Here is a 23,855-nt window from a genome sequence, read left to right as displayed (position 1 = left end):
GTCCCACGGCCAGGCTCGTTCTTAACAGATATCATTTCGAATGAACATTTCCTAAATCCGTGCTTTCTCTCTCACAATAAAGAGAACAGGATGCCTGGCAGATTCAGTGTGAGACGATAACACTGCCGGGTGAAGGCCGCTTTCCAACTCCAATCTTAACACAGGAGATTCCCCAAACAGCTGCAGTAAGGTGCTGTAAACTGCTGGAAGCGGATGTGTGTGGAAATGGTGATGTGACTGAGGAGGTTTCTTAGTATAGAATGGAATCTGTTTAGGTGGGAATATTACTGAGTGTTAATTGTAGCGGGACCATATTTAAAAACTCTGGCTTTCTGGAAAGCCTTGACTATGAAGGCCGAGTCTGGAAGGGTTTGCGTGGAGAGCTGGGTTTCGGTTCTACTGTTATTAAAGGGTTTGAAATTGGCAACCCGGAGGAAACTGGAGGTGGAGCTGAAAGATGAGGGGCCGTTCTCTCTCTGTCTGTCACTCTGGGTGTCTCCTTCCCTCTCGCTCTCTGTTTAATCTTCACTCTTGTCTCCTCCCCTCCCAGCTCTCACTCTGCCTTTCTCAGCCAGGTCCGGGCGGCCTGGATAAAAAAGGAAGCTGACGGAATCAGTCTCTTTTGCTGTGCAATGATTTGAGGCAAGAATTATCATGGTGGCTGTTGTGGGGAAGAGATGGTCGCCCACCTCCTCCTGGAATGTGTCTTTGCAAAGCAGGTGTGGAAAGGGATGCAGTGGTTTTTGTCGAGGTTCATCCCAAGCAGCTCTATAACACAGGAGTCTGTGCTCTGCGGGCTGTTCCCAGGGACGCACACCGAGACAAACATCAACTGCTGCTGGAGGACTATCAATTCGGTGAAAGACGCCCTTTGGTCTGCCCGAATCTTTCTGGTCTTCCAGCGCAAAGATTTGTCCACCACCGAATGTCGCAGACTGGCACATTCCAAGGTCCAGGACGACGTGGTGAGGGACGCACTAAAGCTTGGGGCAGCCGCACCAAAGGCTCAATGGGGAAATACCACTGTGTAAGGTCCCCCCACCATAGTGAACTGAGGGGCTGGATCCATCGGAAACCCCTCGAACTGTAGCCAGAAATTTTTGTTTGCTGTAAAATGTACATGGCATGAGAAATGAAATGGAAGGGTTGTGAGGCAACTCACTCCTGTATTGAAGGAAACTGCTCTCCTTTCCACTCTCTGTATTGTTTGACTTGGTGCTTTTTGGAACTGTTTTGGAATGTATTTTTTTTTACAGATTTTTATGAATAAAGTATATTTTGGAAATTAATAAAAGAAAGTCTGGCAGAGGTAAAGGACTGGGCAAAGGCGGAGCAAAGCGGCTCCGCAAAGTGCTTCCTGATGATATCCAGGGCATCACCAAACCAGCAATCCGCCGCCTGGCTCGCCGTGGCGGGGTTAAGCGGATCTCGGGTTTGATCTGTGAGGAGACTCGCGGGGTGTTGAAGGTTTTCCTGGAGAATGTGATCAGGGATGCGGTCACCTACACTGAACACGCCAAGCGCAAGACGGTCACTGCCATGGATGTGGTGTACGCTCTGAAACGGCAGGGCCGCACAACTCGACCCTTTCCAGCAAACACATAACAAAGGCTCTTCTGAGAGCCACCCACCGCCTCACAGAGAGAGCAGTGACCTAGAAACGGGAGATGGGATAGGCTGTTCAGAACTTACTGGAATAAATCTGTGCTGTGTTCGGGTAAAAAACTGGAATCCCCAAAATTGACATTTCAGTTGCAGCAAGGATGTGCAGTGGATTTGATTTTCTAAACGGGCTGTGTAAACAGTGCCCGAGACTCGACAGTTAGTTATTTCCCCAGTCGACACATGCCCTCAGTGAAAAGCCACATCACTTTCCAGAATCACTCATTGTTTTCATAGAATTTCAAAATGATTTCGTGGCAATCAGGGAATCCGGGAGTTTTGCAGCAGCCGTTGAATCGGTCACTGGAACCAGACCCACTTGTGATGTTATTTCTCCCGAGACGGTGTTTCCTGCAGTGAAACTGACAGGGTTTGTGAAACTGATCAGTTTCAGCTCAATCATTCAGGGACCTGGAATTCCCGCAGTTTGAGCCCGCGCTCACTTCTGATTGGTCACCCTCTTCCCATTCGCATTTCTTAACCAATCGCAGAGCCTCGAATTAGGTAAAATTCAGCAAATCATTGGCTTAAATTGTCGAAATTGGCAGAACGTTTGAATTCGAAAAAGGCGCCAATTTCAGTGTGGGCAAAAAGCGAATTACTGGAAAATCTGTTTCAAGTTGTTCGTAAAATATTTTCCACCAACCTTTAAAAACCTTTCTTTATTCCGCTATTATCGCCACAAATTCCTGGTGCTATTTTACGCATAGCTTTAACCTGTCATTTTTTCCCCCACTTCTTATCTGTAACCGGCGGTAGAAGACTCCATTCAGCAATCCTTAAGGGACCAATAACTCAAACTCGGTGTTGAAAGGAATAAATTAGACTATTGGTAATTTCCCTTCACACAGGGATCAGGGGGACAGTGAGAAGCCACTGAAATAGTTGCTCATAAACATTTTAAATAGTTCCTATTCTGTTCTGTTCCTGACATGCTGGAATCAGACAGTAATCAGCCCCTTCACAGAGACTGTGGGTGGCTCTGAAAAGAGTGTTTGGTTTATTAGATGACATTTTGTCTGCTTTACTTTTTCTGGGAGCTCTGAGCGCTGGTTTTCTTGGGTAGCACCCCGCCCTGAGCGATGGTCACCCCTCCCAGCAGCTTGTTGAGCTCCTCCTCGTTGCGGACAGCCAGCTGCAGGTGTCTGGGGATGATGCGGGACTTCTTGTTGTCCCGGGCCGCGTTACCGGCCAGCTCGAGGATTTCAGCGGTCAGATACTCGAGCACAGCAGCCAGATCGACCGGGGCTCCAGCACCCACATGCTCAGCATAGTTGCCCTTTCTCAGGAGCCTGTGAACACGGCCCACCGGCAACTGCAGTCCAGCCCGGGAGGAGCGAGACTTCGCCTTGGCCCGAGCTTTCCCGCCGGTCTTTCCTCCAGACATTTCCACAATCTCACAAATACTTTCACAAATGGATAATTTCCGCAGGATTTACATTACTTAAAGACTGAGAACTCTCCTCAATGGTCGGTACTTAATTCACCTCATTTGCCTACATTATTCTCCAATCAGGTCACTGACCAACAGAAGAGGGCGGGATTTACCCGCCACGACATCAGAAGCAGAGAATTTGTCAATTTCAAAAAGCCCGCCAATTTCATTGTCGGAAAGGAGCGGATTAAAATAAATGTCATCCTTCGTCAAAGATTTGTAGTCCCATCTCTTGATTTTGTTTTATTCAACTTGTAAAATGTGATTTAAATTGTGACTCATTCTACAATCGCTTTCAAACTGTCCCGGGTGGGGCCTGCATTGGCCTGAAGTGAAATACTCAGTTTAGTTTTGAATCAGAGCCCAGTGACCTTCTCTGAAAAGAGGGAGCCGGATCAAGTCCTCAAACGGCCCTTAACTTGCTCTGTAATAATCCCATCCCAGGCTGTTACACTGCGGAGAGTCGCTGTTAATAAAATGATTAATCACTGAAGGGATGAATGTCTAATCCTTACCGCTGAAATCAGCTGTTAATGCGGTCATTCAGGGGCTGTGAAAAACCAGAAACAGAGCAGCTTTAAGCAAGAAAATTGAAGGCGGGTGATCAGATTATGGGTTCGTGTTCGGTTAATAACAGGAGATACAAACACAGCAGTGGGACCGTTATTATATTATACATTGTCTTAAAGTGATTTCATAAAGATGTCGGATGCAGCTTTTTCAGAGATTGTGGGTGGCTCTTAAAAGAGCCGTTGTGTTTGGGATTTTTTCAGTCCATTGTGTAGTTTTACTTGGAGCTGGTGTACTTGGGCACCGCCTTTGCTGCTTCCAACACGGCGTGCTTGGCCAGCTCCCCGGGCAGCAGCAGGCGCACGGCGGTCTGGATCTCCCGGGAGCTGATGGTGCTGCGCTTGTTGTAATGGGCCAGGCGGGAAGCCTCACCCGCGATGCGCTCGAAAATATCGTTCACAAACGAGTTCATGATGCTCATGGCCTTGGAGGAGATGCCGGTGTCGGGATGAACCTGCTTCGTCACTTTGTAGATGTAGATGGAGTAACCCTCCTTCCTCCGCTTCTTGCCGCCCTTTGTTGACGGTTTATTTAAGGTTTTCTTGGCGCCCTTCTTAGGAGCTGCTTTCTTTTTTTTTTATTTCCAAAATATACTTTATTCATAAAAATCTGTAAAAAATACATTGCCAAACAGCACCAAAAAATACAAACATTGCAAGGGAGATCAGTTTCCTTCAATACAATCATGTGTTACTTCACAACCCTTCCATTTCACATTTGTCATGCCAATTACATTTTTACATTTACAGCAAATGAAAAATTTCCCGATACAGTTCGAGGGGTTTCCCAGGGGTCCAGCCCCTCAGTTCAGCTTGGTGGGGGTACCTTACCATTTTCAGTTTCAATTTCAGATACAGAAATAAACCAAACCCCTTCCGAGTGCGGATTAAATAGACAATCCCACAGCTCTATGCTAATGAGGGATGGGAGAAAGTAAAGATTGTGATGGGTGATTGGCAGTGATGTCAGAATAGTTTTCTATCTGCAACCAATCACAAACTCTCTCACTGCATTCAGGAATTCCATTTCCCAAAGACTCTCTCCAGCCCCAGTTTCTATTGAAAAATCCACCGGGAAATGACGCCTGACTGCGAGGGTCTCTTATTCTCAGCAGCTTCTCACATTCCGGCCTCGAAATTGAGCACTTTGTTGGGCGGAAATATTTATTCAGGCAGTTTCAACAGCTCAGAGCGGACACTGGGTTAGAAACCAGAAATTAGAGTACGGGTCACAAACAAGGAGTTTATGCTGAACCTTTATAAATCTCACTGGTTATCGACCTCAGCTGGAGCATTGTGTCTAATTCTAGGTTCCACATTTTAGCAGGGATATCAAAGCCTGAGAGAGAGTGCAGAGGAGATTGACTAGAATGGCACGAGAGATGCGTGAAAGAATAGCAAAGATAAGGTCGTTCTTCTTGGTGCAGAGATGTTAATGTCATATTTAATAGTTGTGTTCTACATTCTAATGGGTTGAAGAGGAACTGTTTCCACTGGCAGAAGGGTCTGTAACCAATGGACACAGAATTGTTAAAAGAACCAGGGGGAGATGAGGTGATATTTTAACACGCGTTCTGATGATCAGAAATGTACTGCTTGAAAAGGGAGGTGAAAACAGATTCAATAATAACTTTCCTGAGGGAATTGGATCATTATTTGATGGGGAAATTACAGGGCAAAGTGAAAATGACAGGGAGGTGGGACTGATTGGACAGTTCTTTCAAAGAGCAGCACAATTGTGCAAATTAACTCTTTCTGTGTTGTAAAATTGTGATTATTGCTGTTCAGAAACATCCTGACACATCCTGAAACATCTTGTCACCTTTCAGTTCACCAGTTGTAAACACCTGGAACTGAGCTGAGTATTTTATTGGCTGTGATTACAGCATCAGAGACCAAAAGACAGCGGCCCAGTCCCAAAATCCACAGAAAGACTCAATGTATTGCTCCATGTGAGCGATGCTGTTAGAGCAGTGAGCATAACTGCCTTCCAAACAGCTGGAATAAAAACAGAAAATGCTGGAAATACTCAGCAATCAGGCAGCATCTGTGGAGAGAGAACAGAGTTAATGTTTCAGGTCAATGACCTTCCAAGCAGTTTTTCCCGGGTTTGATTCCCAGCCATTACAGTTTGGCGTTCCTTAAATTCCTCAGATGAGAAACTGAAAGATAGGAACTGAGTTGGGTGCTGTCTCAAAGGAATTTTGTTTCCCAAACCAAGAAGTGTATAATTTGAATAAACATATTTCCAACACTGATTTCCTTCAAATTAAAGTTAAATTGAACTCTGATTTTACTCCTTTTTATTGATAATTATTATTTGACCTGAATCATACAGTGGACTCAGAATAGAATTACTCAGATTCATTTTCCCACAGCTATTCCCGTTCCTTATAAAAAAACAATTCCTGGATTCTGGAAGCTGTGGATTGGAGGGTAACAAACATATCCACACTATTCTAGAAAGGAAAGAGAGAGAAAGCATGGAACTAAAGGCCAGTTAGCGTGACATCAGCAATGGGGAATATGCTACAATCTATTATTACAGACATGGTAAAGGGTGATGTGGAATATCAGAATATGGTTGGGCAGAGTCAACATGGATTTATTAAAAAAGGAAATTGTCAATGACAAACTAATTAGAATATGTTGATGTTGTAACTGTCAGGGTAGATAAGGGGAACCAGTGGATGTAGTCTGTTTGGATTTTCAAAAATCATTCAATAAGTTATCAAAACAAGAGGTTATTACACCAATGTAGGTCCCATGCGATTTGGGGATAATATATTAGTATAGATTGAGTAGTAGTTAACAGACAAAAAACAGAGAGCAGGAATAACCGAGTCATTTTCGGCAGGAAAGCTGTAAGTAGTTGGATACTGCAAGGATTGGTGCTCGGGACTCAGTTATCTCCATTCTGTATCAATGACTTAGATGAGGTGACCGAATGTAATGTTATCCATGTTTGCTGATGATATAAAGTGAGGTGGCAAAGTAAACTGTGAGGAAGATGCAAAGAGGGAAAAAAGGGATTTAGACAGACTAAGTATGTGGGCAAGAATGTGAGAGATGGATTATAATGGGGAGAAGTGTAAAGTTACACACTTTGGCAGGAAAACAGCAATACAGAACACTTTTGAAATTAGTGAGAGACTGGGAAATGTTTATATTCAGAGGGACCCGAGTGTCCTTGTCCAGGAATCACTGAAAGTTAACGTGCAGGTACTCAACCAATGATATGTAAGTCTTTATTGCAAAGAGATTAGATTATGAGTATTTATTGCAATTATACAGGCCTTGGTGAGATCACGCTTGGACAGCTGTGCAGTTTTGGTCCCCTTATCTAAGGAAGGATATACTTGCCTTAGAGGGAGTACAGAGACGTGCCACTAGGCTGCTTCCTTGCATGAGGGGATTGTCCTATGAGAAGAGATTGAATAGACTAGGCCTCTATTCCCCAGAATTCAGAAGAGTGAGAGGTAATCTCACTGGCAGATAAAATGCTCAATGGCTTGACATGGTAAATGCTGGGAGGATGTTTCCTCTAGCTGGGCAATCTAGAATGAAGGGTTACAGTCTCAGTATAAAGGGCTTGGTCATATTTGACTGAGAAGAGGAGATTTTGTTTTCAGTCAAAGGGTTATGAATCTTCTGAATTCTCTATCCCAGAGAGCTCTGGATGCTCAATCATTGTGTATATTCAAGAGAGAGCGATAGGTTTTTGGATACTAAGGGAATCAAGGGGGCTGTGCCAGTGTGGTAAGATGGAGTTGAGGTAGGAGGTCAGTTGTTATCTTATTGAATGGTGGAACTATTTCGATGGGCAGAGTGGCCACTCCTGCTCTTATTTCTTATGTAAACTTTCATTCCCTCCCAGGGATTGTTTTATTCTTCAAAAAGAGAAATACTGCAGCCGCTAGAAATCTGAATAACAGAAGATGCCAGAAACACTCAGCAGTTCCAGCAGTATCTGCGGAGAGAAGAAGGGAGGAGCAATGTTTCAGGTCTATAGAAGGGTCACAGAACTGGACCACTAACCCGAGCTTCTCTTCTCCACAGTTATTTCTGGACTGGCTGAGTGTTTTCAGTATTTTAGCTTTTTTTCTTTCTGTATGTTATCTCTTTCCCTTTTGACTGTTTGCTGTGAAACTTTCAGCATTGTGCTCAGTTCTGTGTGTAGTTATGTTTTCTTTATTTGAAGTAAAGCAAATAGTATCCTGAAAAATCAGACAGAAATACTGCTCAATGTAGTGTAATATATAACAGGGCACATTTACAAATATCAGATCAATGTAGTAAACATTTTTATTAAGAATTGATTACTTTTATTTTCAGCATAAAAATGTGAAGCAATATGAGTTTATTACAAAGTTTATTACCTCACATTACCTGTTTATTAACCCTGACAGGCTGTGCCAATTTCTGCTTCTATTTTGCAGTTCTCACTTTCAGCTAGCAAATGTCAGCAATCTGTGATACAGTGCAGTTTACAGATCAGACAGTCAGTCACAGCATGCAATAATTGTTCAGATTATGGAGGACAGGTGGGATTTAGAAATACTGGGAATGGAGATGAGTTGTTATTGCACTGAGTTTGCCCAAAGATTAGAGACACCATTGTGGCAAATCAGTCTGTTGTCCTGTACATGAGAATGAGAATCATTCTGTATTTGTGGCTATCTGTCAGTCTCTATTACTGAGTGGGAGTGTGGGATTCATGCTGCATTGGTCAGTCTCTGGTACAAAGTGTGATATTCACTCTGAATGTATAAGGCTCTGGAACTGTTTGTGTGTGTGGAATTCATTCTGTATCTGTCAATCTCTGGTAATATATGTGAATGTGGCATATATGTTATAGCTCTGTGTCACTGTATGTGTGTGTGGGTTTCATTTGATATCTGTCAGCCTCTGTTTCTGTACATGACTGTCAGATTCATACTGTGCCAAAATGTCCCTGTTGCTGTATGTGACTGTGTGATTCATTCTGTATCTGTCATTCCCTGGTACTTTGTGTCAGTATAGACTCATTCTGTATCCCAGTCACATGCACTATATTTGAGAGTGCGATTAATTCTGTACCTTTAAGTCACTGGTATAATATGTAAGTGTTGGATTTCTGTTGGATCTCTCAGTTATTGTTTCTGCTGTGAATTTGGGATGAACATAACATCTGTCAGCCTCTGGTACTGCCTGTGAGTGTGTGTTTTGTTCAATATCTGTCAGTCTCAGGTACTGTCCGCGTGTGTACTTTTTGTTCAATATTTTCAGTTTCTGGTACTGCCTGTGAGTGTAGGTTATGTTCAATGTCTGTCAGTCTCTGGCACTGTCTGTGAGTGTAGGTTATGTTCAGTATCTGTCAGTCTCTGGTACTGCCTGTGAGTGTGGGTTTTGTTCAGTATCTGTCAGTCTCTGGTACTTCCTGTGAGTATAGGTTATGTTCAGTATCTGTCAGTCTCTGGTACTGCCTGTGAGTGTGGGTTTTGTTCAGTATCTGCCAGTCTCTGGTACTTCCTGTGAGTGTGGGTTTTGTTCAGTATCTGTCAGTCTCTGGTACTGCCTGTGTGTGGGATGCATTCAGTAGCCATTAATCTCTGGGTTAGTTTGTCATTCTGGATTCACTCTACACAGAATTACAAAGTATTTACAGCACAGAGACAGGCTTTTCTGCCCAAGTGCTGGTAGTTCCAATGAGGTTACTCCAACCCTACTTCATCTAATCCTATCAGCAAATCTCTCAAATTGTTTCTGCCTCATTTAATCATTTAGCTTGACGTTAAATGTAACAATGTTCAGCAGCTCAAGTGATGTCAAAGCAGGGTAAAGAAGTTTCCCCTGAGTTATTTATTTAATTTATTACTGACTATTTCATATCGACAGCTTTGGACTCCGCCACAAGTGGGAAACATCTCTACCTCTACCCTAACGAAACCCTTCATATTATGCAATGCTTCTATTAGGTGACCACTCAGAGAAAAGAGCCCAGGCTTGTTCAATAGTATGAACTCCTGTGGAACATTTAGTTCGGTTTGCATTTATGGAATAAATACTGTATCTCTGTCTGAAACTGTATGTGATTTTAGATTGGCATATAATGTGTAGCTCAGGCTGCAATAAATAACTGAGACAATATCTGTCACTCTAACACTATAGTTTTGTGGCGTGCTATGTTATCTGTCATTCAGTCTGTTCTGATAGAATATATAATGTTACCTTTAAGTCTGAGGCAATGGGGGGTCAGGTACAGGGTCCGGGGGTGCCCAATGGGGGCGGTTGGAGCTTTGAGGGTGGCCCTCCATGGGGAACAGGGTGCCTAATCAGGAGGAACCCCCCGCAGCCCGCAAGAAAGACGCCTGGTTTTATCAGGCAGGGTTCTTGGTGCCTTTGCCACACTGCCTCCCCGCCCCCAACCCAACCAAGGATAAAATACCTGCAGCAGAGAGAGGAGGCCCATAAGTGGCTGTTAATTGGCCAATTAAGGGCCTTGATTGACCTGGGGCAGACAGGCTGTTTCTCCCCACCCCCGTTCCGTGTAATATTGCAGTGGGTGTGGGAGGGGGTCAGAAAATTTCCATCAGATTGGAAGTTGGCAAATGTTACACTGCTTTTCAGGAAAGGAGGGAGAGAGAAAACTGTGAACTACAGGTCAGTTAGCCTAATATCAGTCCTTGGGAAAATGCAGTAAGTCTGAACAATGCACTGAGAAAAGCATTCAAACAAGTCAACATGATTTTCCTGAAGGGAAATCTTGTTTGACAAATTTATGAGAGTTTTTTGAGGATGTAACTAGCAGGGTAAAGGGAAACTAGTCGTATTCCTGGATTTCCAAAAGGCATTCAATAAGGTGCTACATAAAAGGTTAATAGAGAAGATAAGGGACTCATGGAATTGTGGGTAATATATTAGCATGGATAGAGGATTGGTTAATGGACAGGAAGCATAGAGTGGGTATAAACAGATTGGCAGGCAGTGAATAATGGAGTGTCGCAAGGATAAGTGCTGGAGTCTCAGCTATTTACAATCTAAATTAATGACTTAGATGAAGAGACAGAGAGTAATGTATCTAAGTTTGCTGATGATACAAAGGTGGATGGAAAGGGAAGCTGTGGAAGGACATAGAGAGGCTGCAAAGAGATATAGACAAGTTCAGTGAGTGGGCAAGAAGATGGTAGATGGAGTATAATGTAGGGAAGTGTGAAGTTCTTCACTTTGGTCATAAGAATAGAAATGTAGAATATTTGATAAAAGGTGTGAAACTTGTAACTGTTGGTGTTCAAAGAGACTTGGGTGTACTTGTGCAAGGAATACAGAAAGTTGCATGCAGGTACAAGAAGCAATTAGGAAGGCAAATGGCGTGTTGGCCTTTATTGCGAGGGGATTAGAATACAGCAATAAAGAAGTGAGTTACAATTGTACAGGATTTCGGTGAGACCACATCTGGAATACAGTGTGACGTTTTGGTCTGCACACTTAAGAAAGGATATATGTGCATTGGAGGCGGTGCAGCAAATGTTCACTAAATTAGTCCCTGGGATGAGGGGATTGTCCTATGATGAGAGGCTGAGTAAATTGGGCCTATACTCTGGAGTTTAGAAGAATGAGAGGTGATCTCATTGAAACATACAAAATTCCGAAGGGGCATGATAGGGGAGACACTGAGAGATTGTTTCTGCTGGTCAGAGAATCTAATACATGGGGACACAGTGCCACGATAAGGGGCTGATCATTTAGGACTGAGATGAGGAGAAATTACTTCACTCAAAGGGTTGTGAATCTTTGGAATTTTCTACTCCAGAGGATTGTGGATGCTCCATCATTCAGTAAAGCTGCGATAGACAGATTTTTGATCTCTCAGAGAATCAGGGGATAAGGTGAGCAGGCGGGAAAGTGGAATTGAAGCCTAAGATTATCCATTATGGTACTGAATGGCGGAGCAGGCTCCACGGGCCATATGATCTACTCCCGCTCCTATTTTGTGTGTTTTTGTGTTCTGACTACTTCTGCTGTCGGTGATTGTGGAATTGATGTCTCCGCTCTCTGTGTCTGATACTGTACTTACCGTGTGTGAGGAGCTGGCTGCACTTCCCCTTGTGTCGAGGAATCACTACATTTATTCAGCTTCCTCAAGTATTGCCTGTAGAAAGAAAAAGTATTTATTATAATTCAGGAAGAGATGTGGTGGAAGTTACAAGAGAGATCAAAACAATCACAAAGGAAACCCAGCAACACAAACAGAGTCAGTGTCTGATTCCACTGCAGTCCTGCAGCCCCCAGCTACTGCATACCAGGGGCTTTGGCCATTTTACAACAATTAAATAACATCCAGAAACAATCCACTGGGCCATGAATGGGACTGACCGACGGAGCAGGGACTTTTACACAGGTCAGATTTCCTGTTCCCGCTCCCATGGTCTAACCGTTCAAATGAAACCAAACAGCCGCTGTTTAAAATGTGTCCTTCACACTTCTCACCTGGTGCTTATAATAGATTCTCTTTGTGTAACTCCCCACATCCTGACTGTCCGTTTCTGTTTCCACACTTCACTGTCCAATAACAACAAACTGTGGGAACAGGCTATATCCCTCTCATTCCGCTGGCGCGGACACGATGGGCCGAATGGACTCATTCTGTGCCGGAAGTTTTCCACGTTTCTGGCTGAAGTGCTGCAGAAATCTGGGCCTGTGCCCCCCTCCCGCAGCACTGCCTGTGAGCGGAAGAAGATGGTTTAAAACAGCCGCGAATGGAGAGATCCCGGTCCCGGAGCAAGGCAGCAAACAGCAGCCTCCTTCCAGCAGCACAGCGCTTTGGGAGCATGTCCGCAGATAGACTCAGAGATCAGCATCGAGTCCGGGGCAAGTTCAGGGGCAGACGGAGACTGTTTGTAAGAGGCGGAGTGGATCTGGAACTGGTCTCGGAACATGGAGTGAGTGGCGAGGCCATTCTCGGGTTGTGTGTGGACAAGGGGATGGAGACAGAATGGGAAGAAACTTATTGTAGTGGAGTGAAACGGTGACAATATTTGTGTTGCGGTGGTTCTTTTGCGGGTATCCATAATGATTATTATTTGAGAGATTAAATTCATTAAAACTCTATATCTTTGATCTCACCTGTATTTTAGTTACAAACATACTTTTGTTCAAACAGGCAAATGATTGAATGAACCAGAATAAATGGGCTATTTCCTCCACCCAAGTTACAAGGAAGAGTGCCACCATCTCCTTCTCACACACAATACGTACATTATCACTCACAGAGTGCAGAGACACAGACAGGTCATCAGTTCCACAGTCTCAGACAGCAGAAATAGTTCCAGAGACACATTTTCAATCCCTCAATCAAATAGAGCAGGAGAGACAGACGTTGTTTCCATGTCACCCCAACTCATTACCACTGACAGGTAGATACATACATCCCAGTCCAACTTCTCACTCACTATCAAATTATCAGTGTGTCAATCCCACAATAGTGCAACCTCAGCTACAAATGAAACACACAGAGAACTGACACGTGGTTCCTGTTTCAAAGTTACAGAATTAACCTCAATCATGTACTCTGAGATTTAAGTTAAATACTAGCCCAATATTTACACAGGTTATGAGTTTATTATCAGTATTAATTCCCATCATGTTTCCAGACACATACATTAGACTCAAGTCCATAATCAGATTGAGAGATTCTGAAATATCGTATAACCTGAGATCCAAACTCAGATTCCAGTTTAAAACTCATCCGGATTGTGAAACTAAAAGATACATTATAAATTTGATCAGTATAGTCTGAGCTATAAGTTACATACCAGTCCTGAAATCTCGTACAGTGGCAGATGGAAGATTTGTACAATTCCAGACTGAGCTCATTTTACATGCAAATCCATGATACTCACTCAGACTGAATGGCACTGATCAAATTGATTAGTACAGCCTGAATTACACTTGCACACCAATCCTGTATCAGATTGTAGGATACATTATCTTTCACTATTGTGTTCACAGTGACAGATATTTAATACTAAGCAAAACCTCAAATATATTGTCTGCTTAAAACCTACCACATCTGTGGCCTGTTGCTGTACTGACATTTTATTGAGAATAAATCCAGACTTACCATCAGTCCCAGGGACGGAAGATTATATAATGAATCCCACACTCACACAGAGTACCAGATACTGACAGATAGAGAGTGATGCTGAAACACATGCTCAGTGCCAGATGCTGAAAGATATAGGTTCATTACTGCCCTCACTCACAGTACTTCAGCCTGAGTCATCTAAAGCAACCTAACACACAAAAAATAGCAGTGAGAGAGTATGAAAGAGTCCAAAACTCACATAGAGTACCAGACACTGATAGATACAAACTGAAAACTACACACACATGGATATAGGATTGGCTAACTCACAGGAAACAGAGAGTGGGGACAAATGGGGCATTTTCAGATTGGAAAACTGTAACTAATGGAATGTCACAGGGATCAGTGCTGGTGCCTCAACTATTTATGGTCTATATTAATAATTGCATGAAGGGACTGAGTGTACTGTTGCCAAATTTATGGATGGTACAAAGATAGGTAGGAAATAAAGTTGTGAGGAGGACATAAAGTGTCTGCAAAGAGATATAGATAGGTTAAGTCAGTGGGCAAGTCAGTGGGAGTATAATATGGGAAAATGTGAGATTGTCTACTTTGGCAGGAAGAATAGAAAAACAGAATATTACTTACATAGTGACAGATGCAGAATGCTGCTGTACTGAGGGATCTGGGTGCCAGGTACATGAATTACAGAAAAGTTAGCATGAAGGTATAGCAAGCAATTAGGATGCAAATGGAATGTTGGAATTTTTAGCAAGGGGAATGGAGTATAAAAGTAGGGAAGTTTTGCTGTAACTGTGCAGGGCATTAGTGGCATCCCAACTAAAGTACTCCATACAGTTTTGGTGTCCTTACTTAAGGAGGGATATACTTGTATTGGAATCAGTTCAAAGAATGTTCACTAGGCTGATTCCTGGGATGAAGGGTTGACTTGTGAGAAAAGGTTGAGCAGATTGGGCCTCTACCCGCTGGAGTTTAGAAGATTGAGAGGTGATCTTATTGAAACCTATAAGATTCTCAGTGGGCTGGACAGGTAGATGCTGGGAAGATGCTTCTCCTTGTGGGGGAATGTAGAATTATGGGCCACAGTTTCAAGATAAGTGGTCTCCCATTCAAGAAAGAGATGAGGAGGAATTTCTTCTGTCAGAGGGTTGCTCATCTTTGGAATTCTGTTCTCCAGAGGACTGTGGAGGCTGGGTCATTGAATATATTCAAGGCTGTGATAGACAGATTTTTGATGTACAAGGGAGTCATTGGTCAATGGGCACATGCAGGAAAGTGGAATTCAGGCCTCAATCAGAACAGGCATGATCTTATTGAATGGCAGAGCAGGATTTATGGGCCACATGGCCTTCTGGAAGCGATGCTGAGTGTCATTGTCGATATCTGCCCTTGGTGACAGGAGGTTCCCAAGGTATGAGCAGTGATCCACATTGTCCAGTGATTCGCCGTGGATCTTAATAGTCGGGGGCAGTGTCGGGGAGCAGGCTGGCAGAGGACCTTAGCTTACCAGATGTTTTGCTTCAAGCCAATTCTTTCATGCGCCTCCATGAATGCATCGATGAGGGTTTGAAGCTTGGCCTCTGAGTGTGCGCATATGCAAGCATTGTCAGCATACTGCAGCTCGATGACAGATGTTGGAGTGGCCTTGCTTCAGGACTGCAGGCAATGTAGTTGCAATAGTTTCCCACTCGTCCGGGAGAGTAGATCTGCTTACACGAACTAAAGAACAGCTGATGGACTGAAAGAGTGCAGGAAGTACAGCAACTTGCTGACAGCCACGACATGTGTGGATTCTTCAGCACCGTCAAGACCATTTATGGCCCAAATTACCAAGGACCTACCTTACTGAGAGTAAAGAATGGAATGACACTGATCAAGGTCAGAGAGGCAGTCAGCACTCGTTGGAAGTAGCACTTTGAAGATCTTCTCAATCGCAACTCAGTCCTTGATGCAAGTGCCACATTCCACAGCTTGTTACCCACCATGACATCAGCAGAATCCCAGCCCAACAGAAATTGAAAAGGCAATCTAACAGGTAAAAAAAAAATGAAGTCCACCGGCATCGATGGAATTCCCTCTGAAAATCTAAAATACGACAGAGAAGAACACTTAATACAAATACATGGTCTCATTTCCCTCAGCTGGAAGGACGAGAGCACGCCAGGGATCTCTGAGATGCTGTCATTGTGATCATCACCAAAAATGGTGACAAGACCGACTGTGGTAATGACAGAGGGGTATCCCAGCTGTTCACTACAGGGAAGGCCATCACAAGAGTCCTTCTCAACTGTCACCTCCCCGTGCCTGAAGATCTCCTACTGGAATCACAATGTGGATTCTGTCCATCAAGAGACACAGTGGACATGATCTTCACAGCAAGACAACGCCAAGAAAATGTAGGGAGCAGCAGCAACCTTTCTACCTGGTCTTTTCTGACCTGACAAAGGCCTTCGACTCGACCAACCAGGAGGGATTATGGAACGTCTTCCTCAAATTTGGCTGCCGGAAAAATTCGTCACCAACCTCCAACGACTGCATGATGACATGCAAGCTGTAATCCTTCCCAAAGGACCTACCACTGACCCAATCCCAATGCAAACTGGGGTCAGCTAAGTCTGTGTCATCGCACCAACGCTCTTTTCCATCTTCCTCGCCGCAACACTCCGCCTCAACTCCTCACACTCAAACACAGCAACAGAGACTGACAGATACAGAATGGATGTCAGACTCAAACACAGTACCAGAGTCTGACATATACAGTGGCGCAGTGGTTAGCACTGCAGCCTCACAGCTCCAGGGACCCGGGTTCGATTCTGAGTACTGCCTGTGCGGAGTTTGCAAGTTCTCCCTGTGACCGGTGGGTTTTCGCTGGGTGCTCTGGTTTCCTCCCACCGCCAAAGACTTGCAGGTTGATAGGTAAATTGGTCATTGTAAATTGCCCCTAGTGCAGATTGGGATTACTGCAGGGTCAATATAAATGGGTGATTGTTGGTCGGCACAGACTCGGTGGGCCGAAGGGCCTGTTTCAGTGCTATATCCCGAAATAAATAAATACAGAATAAATCCATACAGCACCAGAGACTGAGAACTGCTGAATGACAGAACACACTCAAACACAGGAGCAGAGAATAAAAGAAATGGAATTAATTGCACACTCACATGCAATAGCAACGACACAGAATTATCAATAAGCGTCCTCTCAACAACATGCAGAACATTTCAAGAGAGCTTGACACAGGGAGCGGCACTTTCAATGTAAACTGCAGCTGGAGAGAGTCTTTGTGAAACATGCTTCCTGATTGCAGCATGAATGTTTGTGATTGGCTGCAAAGTTTGAATTTGATTGGATGGTGAAGGACACCAATTATAGTATTACAATAGAAAACCATTGTGACATCACTCCCAATCACCCAATCACAATCTTTACTTTTCCCCATCCCTCATTAGCATAGAGCTGTGTGATTGTCTATTTAATCCGCACTCGGAAGGGGTTTGGTTCATTTCTGTGTCTGAAATTGGATCTTAAGATGGTTGAGGAGAAGAAGAAAGCAGCTGCTCAGAAGGGCGCCAAGAAAACCTTAAATAAAGCGTCAGCAAAAGGCGGCAAAAGGCGGAGAAAGTCGAGGAAGGAGAGTTACTCCATCTACATCTACAAAGTGATGAAGCAGGTTCACCCCGACACCGGCATCTCCTCCAAGGCCATGTGCATCATGAACTCGTTTGTGAACGATATTTTCGGGCGCATCGCGGGTGAGGCTTCCCGCCTGGCCCATTACAACAAGCGCAGCACCATCAGCTCCCGGGAGATCCAGACCGCTGTGCGCCAGCTGCTGCCCGGGGAGCTGGCCAAGCACGCCGTGCCAGAAGGGACAAAGGCGGTGACCAAGTACACCAGCTCCAAGTAAAACTGCACAATGGACTGAAAAACATCCCAAACACAACGGCTCTTTTAAGAGCCACCCACAATCTCTCTCAAAAAGCTACAACATCATCTCTCTGGTTTTGATTTGTTTTGTTTTTTTATACGAAAAGTCTGGAACTTTCTAATTGCCTTTCTGATCTCTTTTAAGCCCCTGGATTCTGGGTGATTCAGCTTCACTGTCTGTGAGATCTTTGTGTCTCTGCTTAATAATGGGGCGTAAATTAATTACTGATCACTGAGCCCATGTGCGCTTTGATCTCGGACTATTCTCCGTCATTTTTGAAATTTTCTGAAAGCGGCGGCAGAAAGTCTCATTCACAGCATTGTGGAAGCGGACACATTTCAGGTCAATCTTTGTCAAGATACCGCATCACTGATTCTAGAATGAACCTATTTGTGGGAGACAAAACCGGAGAGAAGATTTTTACTGTCAGGAGTTGAAATGAGAGACTGAGGTTTCCTACAACAGCGGGGTTTCTAGTAAATGTACTTATTATTGAGGCCGAGCTTGAACAAGGGAAACAAGTGACTGAGAACTGATCAGTCAGCTTATTGACGAAATAGTACAATAGCGAAAATGAACGCGCACATGGGGTCAGTGATCAGTAATTAATTTACACGGCATTATTAAGTAGAGACACAAAGATCTCAACAGTGAAAGTGAATCACCCAGAATCCATGGGGTTAAAACAGATATCACAAAGGCATTTAGAAAGTTCCAGACCCTTTGTATAAAAAAAAACAAATTGATACCATCCGGATGATGTTGTAGCTTTTTCAGAGAGGTTGTGGGTGGCTCTTAAAAGAGCCGTTGTGTTTGGGATGTTTTTCAGTCAATTGTGCAGTTTTAATTGGAGCTGGTGTACTTGGTCACCGCCTTTGTCCCTTCCGACACGGCGTGCTTGGCCAGCTCCCCGGGCAGCAGCAGACGCACGGCGGTCTGGATCTCCCGGGAGCTGATGGTGCTGCGCTTGTTGTAATGGGCCAGCCGGGAAGCCTCACCCGCGATGCGCTCGAAAATATCGTTCACAAACGAGTTCATGATGCTCATGGCCTTGGAGGGGTCAACCTGCTTCATCACTTTGCAGATGCAGATGGAGTAACTCACCTTCCTCGACTTTCTCCGCTTCTTGCCGCCCTTTGCTGACGGTTTACTCACAGTTTTCTTGGCGCCCTTCTTAGCAGCTGCTTTCTTCTTCTCCTCAACCATCTTCAGATCCAATTGCAGACACAGAAATAAACCAAACCCCTTCCGAGTGCGGATTAAATAGACAATCCCACAGCTCTATGCTAATGAGGGATGGGGGAAAGTTAAGATTGTGATTGGGTGATTGGGAGTGATGTCAAAACGGTTTTATATTGTAATTCTCTAATTGGTGTCTTCCGCCATCCAATCAGAATAAATATTTGCAACCAATCACAAACACCCTTCCTGCAATCAGGAAGGATATTTCACAAAGATTCTCCAGTCCCCGTTTATTGTATAACAGTCGCTCCCTGTGTAAAGATCCCTGGAAATGTCCTGGCTGTTGTTGGGAGGACACTTATTGACTGATTCTGTGTCGTTGTGTCTCTGCTATTGCATGTGAGTGTGCAATTAATTCCGTTTATTTTACTCTCTGCTACTGTGTTTGAGTGTTTTATGTAATTTGGTAGCTCTCAGTCTCTGGTTCCGTGTCAGTGCGCCATTTTCCCACACTCTCTTGGCCAGTCTGGACATACCAGTGGAAGCCTTTCCTATGTGCTTGTTGACTTCTGCATCGGGAGACAGGTTACTGGTGATAGTTGAGCCTGGATAGGTAAACTCTTGAACCACTTCCAGAGCGTGTTCACCCATATTGATGGATGGAGTATTTATAATGTCCTGTCCCATGATGTTCGTTTTCTTCAGGCTGATGGTTAGGCCAAATTCGTTGCAGGCAGCCGCAATGCTGTCAGTGAGTCTCTGCAGACACTCTTCAGTGTGGGATGTTTAGTTTAGTTTAGTTTAGTTTACAGATACAGCACTGAAACAGGCCCTTCGGCCCACCGAGTCTGTGCCGACCATCAACCACCCATTTATACTAATCCTACACTAATCCCGTATTCCTATCACAGCCCCACATGTCCCTATACATTTCCCTACCACCTACCTATACTAGGGTCAATTTATAATGGCCAGTTAACCTATGTTAATGCAGCATCGTCAGCAAAGAGGAGTTCCCTGATGCGGACTTTCTGTAATTTGCTGTTCGCTCTTAGACGGGCAAGGTTGAACAAACTGCCATCTGATCTTGTGTGGAGGAAAATTCCTTCTTCTGAAGACTTGAACGCATGTGAGAGCAGCAGGGAGAAGAAGATCCCAAACAGTGCAGGTGCGAGAACACTGCTATGTCCAGACTGGCCAAGTGAGTGTGGGGAAATGGCACGCTGACACGGAACACAAAAGTCCAAGTAAATCAAACCTGAGTCCTCAGTACTTTGCTCTACGGCAGCGAGGCCTGGACAACGTATGTCAGCCAAGAGCGACGTCTCAATACATTCCATCTTTGCTGCCTCTGGAGAATCCTTGGCATCAGGTGGCAGGACCGTATCTCCAACACAGAAGTCCTTGAGGCGGTCAACATCCCCAGCATATACACCCTACGGAGCCAGCGGCGCTTGAGATGGCTTGGCCATGTGAGCCGCATGGAAGATGGCAGGATCCCCAAGGACACATTGTACAGCGAGCTCGTCACTGGTATCAGAACCACCGACCATCCATGTCTCTGCTTTAAAGTCGTTTGCAAACACGACATGAAGTCCTGTGACATTGATCACAAGTAGTGGGAGTCAGTTGCCAGTGATCGCCAGAGCTGGCGGACAGCCATAAATGCGGAGCTAAAGTGTGGTGAGTCGAAGAGACTTAGCAGTTGGCAAGGAAAAAGACAGAAGCTCAAGGGGAGAGACAACTGTGTAACAGCCCTGACAACCAATTTTATCTGCAGCACCTGTGGAAGAGTCTGTCGCTCTGGAATTTGCCTTTATAGCCATTCCAGACGCTGCTTCACAAACCACTGACACGCTCCAGGCGCTTACCCATTGTCGCTCGTGACAAGGAGGCCAAAGAAGAAGAAGAAGAAAAGAAGTCTCCGGTGCTGTGTGGATTCATTCTGTATCTATCAAACTCTAGGACTGTGAGTGTGACCTCCATTCTGTATCTGTCAGACTCTAGTACTGTGAGTGTGACATCCATTCTGTATCTGTCAGACTCTAGGACTGTGAGTGTGACATCCATTCTGCATCTGTCAGACTCTAGGACTGTGAGTGTGACATCCATTCTGTATCTATCAGACTCTAGGACTGTGAGTGTGACATCCATTCTGTATCTGTCAGACTCTGGTACTGTGAGTGTGACATCCATTCTGTATCTGTCAGACTCTGGTACTGTGAGTGTGACATCCATTCTGTATCTGTCAGTCTCTGGCACTGTGAGTGTGACATCCATTCTGCATCTGTCAGTCTCTGGTACTGTGAGTATCAGGAGATGAGGTGGAGTGTTGCGGCAAGGATGATGGAAAAGAGCATTGGTGCGATGACACAGACTTGCTCGACCCCAGTTTGCATTGGGATTGGGTCAGTGGTAGGTCCGTTGGAAGGATTACAGCTTGCATGTCATCATGCAGTCGTCAGAGGATGATGATGAATTTCTCTGGGCAGCCAAATTTGAGGACGTTCCATAATCCCTCCTGGTTGGTAGAGTCGAAGGCCTTTGTCAGGTCAGAGAAAACCAGGTATAAAGGTTGTTGCTGCTCCCTCCATTTTCTTGGATTTGTCTTGCTGTGAAGATCATGTCCATTGTGCTTCTTGATGGACAGAATCCACATTGTGATTCCACTCTTCAACCATGGGGAGGAGGCAGTTGAGAGGGACTCTTGTGATGGCCTTCCCTGTGGCGGACAGCAGGGATACCCCTCTGTAGTTACCACAGTCAGTCCTGTCACCTGCTTTAAAGATGATCACTATTACAGTGTCTCGGAGATCCCCTGTCATGCTCTCCTCCTTCCAAATGAGGGAAATGAGACCATGCATTTGTGTCAAGAGTGCTTCTCTGCCAGATTTTAGAATTTTGATGGGAATTCCATCTGTGCCAGCGGCCTTATTGTTTTTTAGCTGTCAGATGGCCTTTTCAATCTCTGTCAGCCTGGGATTGTGCTGACAGCACGGTGGGTAGCATGCTGTGGAATGCGGTCAAGGGCACTCGCATCAAGGACTGAGTCACAATTGAGGAGATCTTCAAAGTGCTCCTTGCAACGATTGCAGACTGCCTATCTGTCCTTGATCAATGTCACTCCAATCTTTTGCTCTCAGTGGGGTAGGTCCTTGGGTACGTGGGCCGTGAATGGTCTTGACTGTGCTGAAGAATCCACACATGTCGTGGCTGTCAGCTAATGTTTGTAGTTCCAGTGTTCTTTCAGCCCATCAGCTGTTCTTTCGGTCGCATGTGTAGATCTACTCTTCAGGACGAGTGGGAAACTATTTAACCTATGTTGCCTCCAGTCCAGATGTAAGGCCACTCCAACATCTGTCATCAAGCTGCAGTATGCTGACGACGCCTGCGTATGTGTACACTCAGAGGCCAAGCGTCAAACCCTGATCAATGCATTCAAGGAGGTTTATGAAAGAATTGGCCTTAAGCAAAACATCCAGAAGACAAAGGGCCTCTACCAGCCTGCTCCCCGACACTGCCCCTCGACTATCAAGATCCACGGTGAACCACTGGGCAATGTGGATCACTGCTCATACCTTGGGAACCTCCTGTCACCAAGGGCAGATATCGACGATGACACGCAGCATCACGTCTAGCGTGTCAGCGTAGCCTTCAGTCATCTGAGGAAAAGAATGTTTGATGACAAAGAACTCAAATCAGCCACCAAGCTCATGGTTGACATGGCTGCAGTGTTACCTGCCCTCCTGTATGTGTCAGAAATATGGACACTGTACAGCAGACATCTCAAAGCCCTGGAGAGATATCACCGGTGGTGATTCAGCAAGATCCTACAAATTCAGTTGCAGGACAGGCGCTGCAATATCAGTGTCCTCGCTCAGGCCAACATCCCCAGTATCGAGACACTGGTCATGGCTAGTCAGTTATGTTGGATGGGCCACATCATCCTCATGCCTGACGCCAGAGTCGCAAAACAAGCTTTCTACTCTGAACTCCATCAGGGCAAGAAGCTACCAGGAGGGCAGAGGAAACATTACAAGAATTTCCTTCAAGACATCCTGAAAAAATGTGACATCTTCACTGATTCATGGGCATCTCTTACCTGAGACCACCCAAAATGGAGAAGAAGCATCCGCGAAGGTGCCAGCCAGTTTGTAATTCGTCGACATGCCCAGGAAGCAACCAAATGCAAACAGTGGAAGGAGTATTTGGAAATTGGAGAATCCCATTCACCCACTTCACCAAGCACCATCTGCCCCACCTGTGGCCGAGTGTGTGGATCAAGAATTGGACTATTCAGTTGCCTAAGGAACCACAACCCTGGAGTGGAAGAAAGTCATCCTCATTCCCGAGGGAGTTCCGAAGAAGAAGTTTAGTGTGACATCCATTCTGCATCTGTCAGTCTCTGGTTTTGAATATGAGTGTGGGATTCATTCAGTATCTGTCGGTCCCTTGTACTGTGTTTGAGTGCAGTTTTCAGGCTGTATCTATTAGTATCTTGTGTGTGAGCTTTGTATTCATCTGCATCTTTCAACCTCTAACACATTATTTGAGTTTTGTAGTCATTCTGAACTGACCCTTGGTAATGTATGTGTGTTTGAGGGTGATTGTTTACCTGTTAATCTGTTGTACTGTACATGAGTGTGAGATTCATTCTGTATAACTCTATCTCTGTTCTTGTTGTGTGTGTGTGATTCATTCAGTATGCTCCATCTCTGATATCGCATATATGTGGGGTATCAATTCCATTTCTGTCATTTCTGGTACTGTATATGAGTGTTTACTTCATTCTGTAACTGTCAGTCTCTGGCACTGTATGCACGTTCTGGATCCATTTTGTAACTATCAGTCTCTCGCAGAGTGTGAATGTGGAATTAATTTTGTATCTCTCCATCTCTAGTGTCATGTGTAAATTTGGAGTTCATTCTGAATTGGTCATTGGTTCTGGATCTGCCATTCTCTAGTACAGTTTGTGAATGTGGGATTCGTTCTGT

At 44.7% G+C, this 23,855-nt stretch overlaps 3 protein-coding genes across 3 annotated transcripts; 1 reads left to right on the top strand and 2 right to left on the bottom strand.

The window, feature by feature from the left end:
• Positions 1–3,884: 3,884 nt before the first annotated feature.
• LOC137361819 (histone H2B 1/2-like) lies at positions 3,885–16,118 on the bottom strand. Its single transcript, XM_068026432.1, has 3 exons — positions 16,048–16,118; positions 15,652–15,838; positions 3,885–4,220 (listed from the first exon to the last, which is right to left on the bottom strand). The coding sequence occupies exons 1-3, from the start codon at positions 16,116–16,118 to the stop codon at positions 3,885–3,887; spliced, it is 594 nt and encodes a 197-aa protein (XP_067882533.1).
• Positions 16,119–17,280: 1,162 nt separating this feature from the next.
• On the top strand, positions 17,281–17,658 carry LOC137361818 (histone H2B 1/2-like). The gene has a single exon (XM_068026431.1). It carries the CDS (start codon positions 17,281–17,283, stop codon positions 17,656–17,658), a length of 378 nt encoding a protein of 125 aa, XP_067882532.1.
• Positions 17,659–18,522: 864 nt separating this feature from the next.
• Positions 18,523–21,686, bottom strand: LOC137361817 (histone H2B-like). Its single transcript, XM_068026430.1, has 2 exons — positions 21,519–21,686; positions 18,523–18,849 (listed from the first exon to the last, which is right to left on the bottom strand). Exons 1-2 carry the CDS (start codon positions 21,684–21,686, stop codon positions 18,523–18,525), a joined length of 495 nt encoding a protein of 164 aa, XP_067882531.1.
• Between the last annotated feature and the right edge of the window lie 2,169 nt (positions 21,687–23,855).

The sequence above is a fragment of the Heterodontus francisci genome, unplaced genomic scaffold (assembly GCF_036365525.1).
Source record: "Heterodontus francisci isolate sHetFra1 unplaced genomic scaffold, sHetFra1.hap1 HAP1_SCAFFOLD_430, whole genome shotgun sequence".
NCBI lineage: Eukaryota > Metazoa > Chordata > Chondrichthyes > Heterodontiformes > Heterodontidae > Heterodontus > Heterodontus francisci.
Note: the sequence above shows the minus strand (reverse complement) of the source record. Positions and strands in the feature narration are given on the sequence as shown.

What these genes read in the sequence shown, in the direction of transcription:
- LOC137361819 (XM_068026432.1), bottom strand. Translation starts at nt 16,118, where the DNA reads ATGTCCACTGTGTCTCTTGATGGACAGAATCCACATTGTGATTCCAGT. An exon ending in AGATCTTCAGGCACGGGGAG is followed by an intron (nt 15,839 to 16,047) that starts GTGACAGTTGAG and finishes GTCGTATTTTAG; the next exon opens with ATTTTCAGAGGGAATTCCAT. An exon ending in CAAAGTGCTACTTCCAACGA is followed by an intron (nt 4,221 to 15,651) that starts GTGCTGACTGCC and finishes GCAGCTCCTAAG; the next exon opens with AAGGGCGCCAAGAAAACCTT.
- LOC137361818 (XM_068026431.1), top strand. Translation starts at nt 17,281, where the DNA reads ATGGTTGAGGAGAAGAAGAAAGCAGCTGCTCAGAAGGGCGCCAAGAAA.
- LOC137361817 (XM_068026430.1), bottom strand. Translation starts at nt 21,686, where the DNA reads ATGACAGGGGATCTCCGAGACACTGTAATAGTGATCATCTTTAAAGCA. An exon ending in TTGAAGAGTGGAATCACAAT is followed by an intron (nt 18,850 to 21,518) that starts GTGGATTCTGTC and finishes GCTGCTAAGAAG; the next exon opens with GGCGCCAAGAAAACTGTGAG.